Genomic DNA, 12108 nt, shown 5'->3' on the forward strand with positions numbered 1-12108 from the left:
TAAAATGGTTATGCCATACATGTCTTTTATATACAACCGATTGGTGAGCGAACGTGGACACGTTAGTAAAATACTTACAATTACATCGAAATTTGCGAAATTCTATATTAATTGTATTTCATATATGCGTAACTCAAAATCGCAAACGAGCATTATTAAAATATCCAAAGGAAGTATTTTATATATAAGAGAAAGCGATAGAGAATGATATACATGAACCCCAATCCCGATAATTTGCATGATATATAGAAATGGAGTAGCGCAATGAAATTATTTCGAAAGTTAAGTTCCGAACTTACTAAACAAGCATCATGTGCGGTGAAAAGAAAGACGAGGTATATAAGAAAACGCATGAGAGCCGCTTACGAATTAAAAGCATAAAAGCTCGACGCGATCGACGTCGCAATCGCGATCGCGCGAACGTTGCAGTGAGAAACACAAGTGTGAGAAGAGAAGAAAGAGAATAAAGAAGAAAATCTCTTCGAGTAACCTAAGGGTGACTCACGTGAGTCCCCGATACACTTACGCAGCTAATTGGTCTTAAAGCCTAATCGTTCATGGAACATACAGTATTTAATATATCATAGATATATGGGACCAAAATCACCAGCACCAGCCGTGCTGGGACGCCTCGAGAGCAACGCGATCGCCGTAATTGTTCTCCTTTTCTCGCCGTTCTCCCGAATGGAAAGTCCTCGATCGCGATACAGACGATTCAGGGTAAAATTTCTCGATTGACAACGCGACGACCGCCGACCGTGATCCGATCGGAAATCCTCACGGCTTTGAAACGCGGCACGTCCTTCATCATCGCGATTCCCACCGCACGCGTCTAAGGCACTCTCTCGACAACTTAATAAACACCTGCGCGCATCAGTAAAAATATTTCCGCGAACCTCGCGGGTGTCAGAGGTCGTAAGATGCTCAAAAATGTAATTAACAATCTTATCCCGTCGCGAACAGGTAATGATTATGTCGGCAAAGATATTTTTATCTTCCGTTAAACACGCGTGACATTACGCGATGCTATAATTGCAGATTGACATTTCATTTCTTCCTTGTTCTCCGTACCTTTGCTCGTTTACGACGCAACACGGAAGGACGGTTGTTGTAGCGCGCACGTGTGTTTGGAAAAATTCTTCGTATAAAAAATATAGATTGTCCCCCCGACTTCGTTATCAGCTTCGAGAAACAGCGAAAACGGGCACCAAGCAGCGGCGAATAGTTCCGCGCGCTGATTGTGTGGTGTCCCCCATCGACGTATCGCGTGCGTTACCAGACAGCTCGAGGATCCGACGAACTGGTGCCGACAAGCGATCGTGAGAATAGAGAGGAAAGAGTCATTTCTTCCCTTTTCTCTGGCGAATTTCCACCCGCTCGCGTCTTCGCCTCGTAACGAAAACTCACGTCGAAACGAAAGAGCGACCCGGTGAAGAATCGCCTGCTTATAAAATATTATTTAAAAAAAAAAGAAGAAAAAACTCGAAGACACACTCGCACATATACACGCACAGGAGATAGAGAAGGAAAGTGAAAGGGAGTGGGAAAGGAGGGGAATAAACGTAAGGCAAAAGTGATCGCCCAAAACGGGCGTACTAAAAGCGGACCCGGCCGTGGCTCGGCGTTATCGTCGCGGAATAATATCGAGCACGGCGGATCATTATTTCTTTTTTCTCTTTTTTTACCTTTCGATCTTCGTGCCGGAGTCTTCCTTAGGTCACTCCTCGCTCCAGATCGCGGGCGCCTATGCGCGCAAAGGAAGAGAGATTGAGAGGGCTTGTAATACGAAGAAGGAAGCGCGGGAAGGAGAGGGAAGGCGGAAGGAGAGACGGAGGGAGTCTCTCTTATAGACAGTAAGGATGGCAGAACTGGTATACCAGTCTCTGACTGCGCTCCGTCTTCTTCATGATGCCCTTCTTGTAGTACTGCCGGATGCTGCGGCTGAGCTTGTCGTAGTTCATCGCAGGCCGGTTCTTCCGCTTGCCCCAGAGTCGCGCCACGCGTACCGAGTCCTCGATCTTGAAGACTCCCTTGTTGCGGTCCAGCCAGCGTATGCAGGAGCCGTGAACGCCCGGGCTCTGCAGCAGCTCCTTCAGGAACTGCCACAGATGAATGTGACTGCCGCCGTTGCGCATTTTGCCGCCGCCAGTACCGCCGTTGCTGCTAGTGCCACCTTGAGCGGAAGCGCAATCCTCATCCTCGTCTGCACGCAGAAAATCAGGGGGACGCAAGAGGTGAGGGGTGAGAAGCGAAACTGTATATATGTACTGACGATATGCGAGAATGTACCTAATGTCGTATTTTTTTGTCAGTACTAGTCAAATTCAACTTCGCACTGTTATGTTTGATTCACGCGTGGAATCAGGCAAGAAAATGCAAGTTTGCTCTATTTTTTCATTAAACGAGTTTACTATTCGCGCACGAATAGTTAATAATCGTTCGCTAAATGATACAAGAAGCATATAACGTACCGTCTGAGAAATCTACGGTGCAGGGAGATTCCTTGAGGCTGACCGCCGTGGTATTTCCAACTGTCGGCGTTCCGGCGCTGTTCGGGGATTGAACTACCCCCGCGGGACTCCAGGAAGCAGCCAGAGTGTTCCGCGGGGACTCCTCGACGGCGGCCTTCCAGATCTCCAACTGCGCGTGCAGCATGCTCCCGCACTTTAACATTAAACATCGTCGTACCGGCATTATTAGCCTGCAGATCACCTATATAACTTCGTCATTCTATTGCCATTTCTATATACGTATTAAACAACGCAATCATCGATGCTCTATTCTATTTCTATTTCAACAGGTCAAACTCACGCGGTCTATCACGTATTAGGTATTCGAAGTGCATTGAAAACCAAAACTTACTCGGTTGCCTTCAAAGTCACGGGAGGCCATTATAGATGAAAGGCGAGCACGCGGGGAAGAATAGACGCGAGATAAAAAGGAAGGAGAAAAAGAGAGATGGAGACGGAGAAGTGCGTCACGAGCATTAGAATTCCAATGGAAGAGTCGTTGTGCGCGAGAGAAGAGAAAGCGGCTCCGTCGAGAGAGACGCAACGCAGCAGGCAAGACATTCGAGCGGTTGACCCACTTCTCGATCGTTTCTGCTGAGCCAATGGCGCGCGCACCGGTAGGCACGGCGAAGCCGATCCTGCTGATCGCGGAATGAACGTCCGAGAAGCGGTATATACGCACGCATGCACGCACGCACGAACGCACATTCATTTCGGACGCGGTTTTGCAGCGCCGTTACATCTTTTGCGTCGCTTACCATCGCGGTGCGTACAAACGTATCGAGATCCAGAGATGCGAGATGCTCGTTCGATGAGAGACTTCATCTCGAGCGATCGGGGCGATATTTATAACTATTATTCCGAACGTAAACGTTCGGATCATCTGCAGGATTTAATTGTTGAAATTAGACCGCGTGGTGCTTATAACGAGGCATTTCCTTCGATCAATGTAATCCGCGCGCAGCATTCCTGGGTGCCTCATCCAGCGGTGCAATCATACTCGGATACTTCGCAATGTTCCGAGAAACAAATATTCCCGCGTATCGATAATCGCCGCCATTAAAACGCGATGCCAAACCGCAAAGAATGCCGTAATTATTTCCTCGAGGAGCGAATGTGGCATGACTCGTCCGGGGCTTACACGTCAGCATTAAACGCCACTCATTAAATGTGCAATCCAATTTTCTGCTCTTTCACTTTTTTCGATATTTCACCTTTCGCTCAATTCCGAGAAAATTTATAGTAATCCGGAAAAAATTTTCCTTACGCGTATATTTTCTCCAATTCTATTTGCAGCATCGCATTAGCAAGAATTCGAGAAAGCGGTTAATGTACAGTTCTAAAAGAAAAAACTGTACAATTATAATTAATTTTAAATTCACCGGATTAAATCGCGACTTTACAAGCTGTAAAGTCAAATAGCGGAGTCAATTAGCGGAGTAGAACCTTTGCCGCCGGATGATGCGAAGTACGCGTGCACATTTGTGAGTTGAACCATGAATGAAGTCCGCGAAGGAAACTCGACCGCACGTCGCGTCAGCGGAGCACGAACGAAACGAGGAAAGGACTTGGCGAGATCGCAGATAGAACGTGACCATAAGCCTGACCATGATTCCACGCTACGAGAACTCTACCGCGGTACTTCGTAGCGCGATTATCCAATTACTAGACGCAAAGCGGAATTCATTATGCATGACTACTTCCCCGGCTGCTCGCCATACACACATAGCTACTCTACTCGTTATTAATTTCCGTTAGACTTACGCCTGTAATTCTTATCGAATAATGAGATGCACATCGATCGACGGGACTCCAGAGATCTACCTGTTTACGATTTTAAAACATAACATAATCATCCGGGGTTTATGCCGCATCGATAATGTTACAGGTTTTTAACTGACTTTGATAATATTTCCTGTTTTTCTTCAACAAATCCAGGAAAGTGGCGGAGAAAAAATTCATTCTTAGATAACGCGAGGAAATGTATCTTGCTCTCTCCATCCTTTTTTACTACAATCATCATACTAATAAAAATAATCAACGAGTGAAAAGTATTGTAGCTGTAAAAAAAGAATTGCGCTCTTCTTGGGAAAAATTAATTTGTTGTAAAATGATACTTCGTTTTACAATACAATGTCAAGTTCACTTTCCCAGCTTTATCGTAGCTTTGTCAAGTTTAGGGTTAACTACAGTCGGCAGTGGGTATAATCAATATTGGCACAACCGGTTTTTAGCACGCTCGATGTCGATGGATATAAAACTTGTTACTTAATAAGCGATTTAATGTGAATTGTATGCACAAGTATCCAGGAAAGCCAGCGAAGAGAAGCCGTCGCAATTTGTTATTTTCTTAGTTCTCTTGGAATAATGATGTATTCGTAAGATAATTTCATACTTTGATTCGTCAAATAATCACATCGGGATATCAACGACTGATCATCAACGTTGCCTTGTAAGTAATTAAGTTACTTTATGTGTTAATCGAACTTTGTATTTGCAATCGCATATTCTTAAATCAAATATTATTTATAATGTAGAAGATTGCATTTATATGCAGGTGTAAATGCGCGCTAGGCACATATTTCTAATCAAAATTGATCTCGTCACTATTTTATACGACAAGATTGCGATATGCGAAAATATTCGATACATATGATAATGTAAAATATTGTTTCATTCGAAATAAGACGACAGGGGCATATTTATGTTAGAATTTATTTATTACATATTATGTTAGAATATTTTGGTCAAACTTTCTCGTTGGTACTTGTAATATCAGATTACTGACGAGTGAGTTTCAATCTGGTAAAAAAAAGGAATTGATAAAGAGAGATGCCGACACCTTGGACAATCTTGAAGGGCCTCTTTTTCCTGAAACCGTATCCCTGACGCAAACATGTAACTTTCACGCGCCAGATGATTCTCGGGGGAATTCCGTTATGTCGAAATCTTGGGCGGCGTATGTTTTACCATTTATTTCTCGGGTACGAATTACGCGGAAGGAACGTAAACGCGCGCGTCGATTACCAGGAAATTCACTTTCACCGAACCTCGACAACGGACATTTCTCAAGTCCCCCTTCGGTTTCCTCATCGTATACAAACGCGAACTTGCTCACGACGATCACGGATCGTTACGGTAATAAAGGTAATGAAGTCAGAATCTCGCTCACTGATTGCGTGATAACTTTCCTGGTTGTCAAACTTAAATTTAATTGCCATAATTTCACCGAGACGTAAATTCACAACTTTTACCAATTCGCATCCATCATGTTATTATATCACGCTTTACTCTCGCTCATAAACCCTGATATTCATTCAAGATTAATTAATTAACAAATAAGTTTGAGATAATAATTTAAATAATTTTAAATACGTGTTTATTTAAATAGTTTTGCTATCAAAAATATAAATTACGAACAAAATAGACGCATTACGCGGCAACTGCCGCGATAAATGCAAACTCTATTATAAATTTTCGCGACGCGACGAGAGATAAGTCCCGCGAAAAATCCAACGATATCAATGAGGCAGATAAGAACGCATTTTCGCAAGATTGAGTATTACTTTATTATTGTTGCTAACATCATCGAGCATTCATACGGAAAGGATGTTATGCAAAAAAACCCGTGCGTAAAATTAAGTGTTTTTTTTTTGCTCTCCGCCAGCGCGTCAGACCTCCTTACTTCAACGTAAAATAAAAGCATTTTGAAAATCATGCCGCTGATTGATTCGTCGAAAGCATGTACGATCACCGACGGCGACGAGGTCGATCATCGCAGACGCAAGGCATTGCGTAACGGTACACGTCAAAGCTGCGAGTCGTGCACGCGGTTAACACTAAGTGTGCAAGAAAATAAAAGTCGGACGCGACAAGATGTAAAAGCAAAGAATAAAGAATAAGAAATTGATGCTAAATTTTTCTTACAATAGGTCTCAAAATGTTTAATGTCGAAAACAGAAAAATTGCAAGAAAAAACGGTACTCATCAAAATTTTTGTCGCAAAAAAAAAAAAACGGAAAAAAATATTTTGTAATCTATGTATAATCTATCTCTAGCATCTCCGCGATTCAGTTTCGATTAAAGTGAAACAAACAAAAGTTTACGCTCACCTGAGGAGCTCTCTGACAAAATTCCTCCTCCGTGAGGGATGTTAGCGTCGCGCCGTCCACATTGAAACTCTCCATCGGCACCGAGGGCAATTGCAGTTGCCGCCTGGCCCACTGCACCCAAGCCGCCACATCCGCCGCGCTCCAGCGTCTGGGCTCTGTAATTAAACGTCGAAAATCTGATGTTACTCTTCGCGGTAAAAAAATCAGAAATTTTGAAATTCGATCTCTAACGATATATTTCGAATTACACGAATATTCGTATTCCTTCAAGAAAAACCTCAAAGTGTTACGACATCGCGCGGAAGTAGTCGCAGATATAAGCGTAGAAGGACATTAGGAACGAAAATCTGTAAGGCGTAATTATATCGATGACGTGGATCTTCGTCACGGCAGAGCGCCGTAATTTCGTAACTTCGCGTGAAAGCATGCCGACACGACGCTTAGAAATTTATTTCAAGCGTAACATTATGGTTCAAATTAATAGATGATCCAGTTGTATGAACTACGACGATGACGACGACGACGACGACGACAACGTCGAAATTACTGCCTGCGGCAAGGTAACGAGAAGGTCTAACGGAACGAGGCTAGCCGATACTTAACCGAGAAAACCGAAGTGCGCGTCGGAATTTCTGATGGCTCGCTCGTAATCATGTCGTCCATACATCATCGAGTGGCACGGAGTGAATTTCCACGGTATCTGATTACGAAGAGAGAGTTTATAGATGGAGAAGTGAGATACAAACGAATCTCAGCCATTGCATCAGAACTATGACCACGATAAGCAGCTTGAGAGACAGATTGAAGAAAAAGGCTTCTCGACTCGATTTTAGTACTTTCATAAGTTGTGGAATGATAATAAACGCTACAAAATTCACCGTGTAATAAAACGACACGATCGAAAATCGTGTAGACGGATAATTCTTGCGAGTTACATTGTCGAGATGATCATAGTAAAAGATGTAATGATAAAACCTTAAGAAACGCGGGAATAAATCTTACTTGACGATTACCATGAGGTTGATAATGATAATAATTAACGCGCACGTGATTGTAGTCATTGTCACGGAGACTATTATAGAAATGGCGTGCTTATATAAGGATATACGCACTTACTCTCCATTACTTGCAATTAATCGCCAGCGTGATAGTATCGATAATCATAAGATGTGTGATTTTATATCACATCTTTTATCAATTCGGCTCTTTATTTCATTATCCGGCATTCATGATTATGACAAATACGCATGGATCGCTACTTTTGATGTCTCGATTAATTCGGTTCGCACAAGCTTACGAAAAGATTCCATTTTTTGAGTTTTCAAAGCTACTTTCTGTGCTTCAATGAGAAGAATGTGGATAATCAAGCGATACGTCGAAATATGAACAACGAGAGAGAAAACGGTCTTGTAGAATTCTAATTAAACTTTTATAGAATTTTAACAGAAAGAGTCGACTCACCTGGGTGAATGCCGAGCGCCACGCAGGTGTTGTCGAAGTCCTTCTGCAGTTGCTGGATGGCCAGACTGAGAACCGGCTCGAGCTGCTCGCGGGCGAGATCACCGACGCACTCGCCGGCCTCCATATCCTCGACGAAGCCAGTGCCGACGCCGCCGAGATCGACGGGTCTTAGATTGTACTTCCTCTGGAAACTGGTGTCCCTCAACACTTCCCGCAGCAGCTGATGATCGCTCTTCTGGCCGTCCTTGAAGAGTTCTTCCTCCTTTCGCAGAGGATTCGCCAGCTCCTCCCGCGATTCTCGTTCCACCTTGGGTTGGCTCGTCTTCTCCGTCAAATCTTTACGAAGGACAACGCCTTTGAAGAGAAGCTCGTGCAACGTTGAACTACCCTCGAACTCGCTCGAGGGACTGGGCGAAGATGAAGAGGAGGACAAAGAGGACGGCGACGAACCGTTGCTGCTAGAAACGGATCGCGGCTCCTCCTTGAAGAGGATCTCTTTGAGCAGCGGGTGTCCCTGCACGCCAGGGTCCTCCTTCTTCGGCAGGAAGTCGGCGTCGAGACTGTTATAGATGTCCTCCTCGCTTCGAGGCGGAGTACAGGGCACCGTGCAGTCGGTTGAGTCCTCGCGGTAACCCAGACTCTCGGCCAAGAGTCTGTAATCATGCGAAAATGCGCGCAATCCATTCACGTTAAAAGATTACGAAGAGGACGACGAAGGAACGCGATAAATAATAATGCCCAGAATCATGGCGCTAAATGCGAACAATTAAAGGTTTTCAATCTCAGTCTCGTCGCGCGTAACGATCATACGTAATCCCAAAAGAGCTCTAAGTCCTAATAAGAAAAAAAAGTTCTTAGATATTCCCGTTACGAATAAATCGACTAAATTCCTTTAAGCATTTGTATGCCTCTAACAATAAATGAATTTCGGATACCTGTCTAGCATAATCATAAAACAAATCGCGACGTTTACCTGGATTCCTGAAGGATGGCCAAAAGATCGAGGCTCTTCTCCCTCTTGACCGGCTGCTTGGCCGACGGTTCCGGGCTGGTGGGATAAAACTGGGCGCTCTGAGGGCTCCTGGGTACGTAGTAGGGGCTCGTCGGGTATCCCGGCGAGGATCCCTCGTGCGAGTAGTTAGGCGACAACGGCAACTCGCCGTTGGGATACGGCGGGCTCTGGTAGGTCGTGGGCGATGCCGAGCGCGGCGAGCGTGCCTCCTGCTTGATCTGCGAGCTCTTCAGGCAGACCTGGCCGCCGGTCGGGCTGTAATCGTCCGGCAGGAGGGACAAATCGAACTGAAAAGTGCTGTAGTCGAACGACGGCGAGTAGCCGGCCGCGGTGGGCACCGTCTGCGGCATCTGAAAAGAGAATCGAAGATCATAGATCGCACATACCCGTCATTCGGCACGATTAGCTTGCAAAAAAAAATATGGCGAAGAGAAAGCGGCACGCTAAGACGCCCGCCCGCCGCCTGACGTGCGAGACACGTTTCTCGCGTCCGTCGCGGCCAAGGCTAGATCGATCCGAGAGTATCCACGAGGGGTACTCCGACCGTAAGTGGCTAATGTTCGCAATTAGAGTGCGATTGTGGTTTTGTGGTGGCCGGCCGGCGATCGCGCCTATGACGGACGCATAACGCTGGCACCGGCCGCGGTAACGTTGCATAAGCAATGAGAAAGAGACGCGTCATAGAGAGAAAGAGGACTACTACCTATAATACACCTATTCCTTGAAAGCTTATTCAATCATTTCACATTGTAACTATCTCGTGGAAGGCATTATTTCAATTATACAACATTCATCGGATATCGCGCCCCAGATTATCCGATTATTCGATCACTTCCGTGAAGGTCGTATTCTGTAAAAATGTGATGTGTCTCTCCACGCGGATAATAACGGATATAATCGCGTCGGATTTCGCAACACGTTTCCAAGCATCGTCTCTAGCAGAAATAATTCCCACAGGAGATAGCGCGGCGGTAACGAGTAAGGTGAGCCTCGATAACCGTTCGCGGCTGAATCGTAAAGTGAACGCAAGCGTACGTTATAAACGTACAAGGGGGAAGGGGGAGAGACAGAGAGAGGAGGCAATAAACCTGGCCGCCTTTTGTAGTCCGGACGATGCGTTGTTCTTCATATCGATCTGCGCGAAAGCGAAAACCGCCGTTCGTGATACCGCGCGCCAATATATCCGCAGACGAAACACTTTCCCCGAGACCTGGGCCCCCGGGCTGGACCCGATTGCCCGTTTATCTTTCAGCGTGTTTATTGCCCGTCATGCGTTTGACCCCGCGTCAGTTTGTTACGCTCCGCGAGTCGCTCACGGGCTCACGGCAATCGTACTGCGCCGTTCCTGTCTGCGGCCCGGGACGCGCGACCGTTTCGAGACTTAACGAAACCAGGGAGATTAACTGCAGAGAGGATCAAACTAAAAATTACTTGTAATCAATTACACTTAGCTGTACTTACATTGGTAAACTTACATGAGAAATATGAACGAGGGGACACGATGGAGTCTAATATAAAAGTTAAAGATGAATTATGAACATTGCGAAATGCATAAATTCTCATGAAGAGAAAGTCGATATAAAGCTCAAGAAGAAATATGTCGCGGCATGAAAAAGAAAAAGTCGCAATGCTAATGTTCAGGAAAAGTATATATGTCTCGAATATATCTAGAAATATATATCTATTTATACATATAGATAAAAGGTGGAATCTCTAATAAATCTGCTAAAGCATTCACATTTGAAGAAGGGAAGTCGTTGTTTCTGTATAAATGGCCGCATTTACTTGCGAGAACGTTGATTTCTGAAAACGGGCGGGACAAGCGCGAGTTTCGGGTATCGCGGCCTCAGATCGTCGGCGCTCATCTCGCGTGGCGAACAAAACGTCGGAGATACGGCGCGGCGCGGCACGGCGCGTCGAGGAGAGACGAAACGCCCGCCTCCCGGCGGGCCCGGTGTGGTGCACCTTAAGGGCCCATTTATCTCTACGTGTGTTTATTGCCCGTCGTGTGTTTGACCTCGCATCAGTTTGTTACGCTTTGTAAGCCCATTACAGCGTTCCCAGTGGATCTTCCCTCGCGCTCAGGCGGGGTCGCATCTGACATTTTGACGTAGTGCCCCGCAAAGGTCGACGCGAAATAAACGATTATGCCCACAGACACACAAGCGCGCTCGCGCGCGCAGGCTCTCAGACAACGTAGAGACACAATACCTCTCCCACTTTGATCGTACGGACACGAGAGCGCTTCTCTCACGTGCACGCTGAACGCACGCGTACACGAGCGCAACGGGATGGGAGCTCCAAAGAGATACGAGCGAGCACGGCAAAAGCGTACTGCTTATTCTCTCCTGGGGCCCCTCTCGAAAGGCTCCGCGAGGAGAAAGAGAATGTTTATCTATATACTGATGGAATCTAAGAACGATGCTCTCTCGGGAGAGAACCTTCCTGGATTTACCTCGCGCGAAGCCATGAGACTCGGCCGCGACTCCCAACCGTGAAAATATATATTCGCGTCTCTGAAAAACGCCCGATCAACACTTTCGATCAAATATGATCATTAACATCGAGACATTTATATTTGAAGCTCGGACACTTTTCTTCGCGTAATCAGCGAACTGAACAGACGCTCTATGTTTTTTCATTACTCTCTTGCTATCACTATGTACATTATGAAATGCAATTAATATTCTGTTACCGAGAAACAATGGAGTTTTCGGAAAATCTAATTGGCTTCGCCGGTGAAGCACTTGCGTGGCAAACGTGTGAGAACGGTGCTCCCATGGAGAACCATTTAATGGCTCTCCTTGAGTTTCGCTGCCTCCCTCTCGAGACTTTCGCAAAGACAAGCCATTGACGTCACACGTTCGACTAATCGCCGGTGCAGCTGCATTCTCCCCTTCCGTGCGCAAAACACGGGATTCCACCGGAGTCACGGGCCGCAACAGCCACGGGGCGACCTCATAATTTTCGAGAGACGGTCGTCCTGTTTAAACACCGTTATTTATTCGCAACT

At 45.7% G+C, this 12108-nt stretch overlaps 1 protein-coding gene across 2 annotated transcripts in view; it reads right to left on the reverse strand.

Moving 5' to 3' along the window:
- Positions 1 to 12108, reverse strand: part of Ets98b (DNA-binding protein Ets98B) — a 34954-nt gene continuing 22846 nt past the window's right edge. For both annotated transcript variants that reach the window (XM_071795110.1, XM_071795115.1), the window contains exons 2-6: positions 9057 to 9445; positions 8084 to 8736; positions 6623 to 6777; positions 2472 to 2664; positions 1 to 2203 (exon numbers count right to left, since the gene is read on the reverse strand). In XM_071795110.1, the coding sequence (XP_071651211.1) occupies positions 1845 to 2203; positions 2472 to 2664; positions 6623 to 6777; positions 8084 to 8736; positions 9057 to 9445 (1749 nt within the window). In that variant the 3' untranslated portion in view covers positions 1 to 1844. The remainder of the gene's footprint in view (positions 2204 to 2471; positions 2665 to 6622; positions 6778 to 8083; positions 8737 to 9056; positions 9446 to 12108) is intronic.

The sequence above is a fragment of the Temnothorax longispinosus genome, chromosome 1 (genome assembly GCF_030848805.1).
Source record: "Temnothorax longispinosus isolate EJ_2023e chromosome 1, Tlon_JGU_v1, whole genome shotgun sequence".
NCBI lineage: Eukaryota > Metazoa > Arthropoda > Insecta > Hymenoptera > Formicidae > Temnothorax > Temnothorax longispinosus.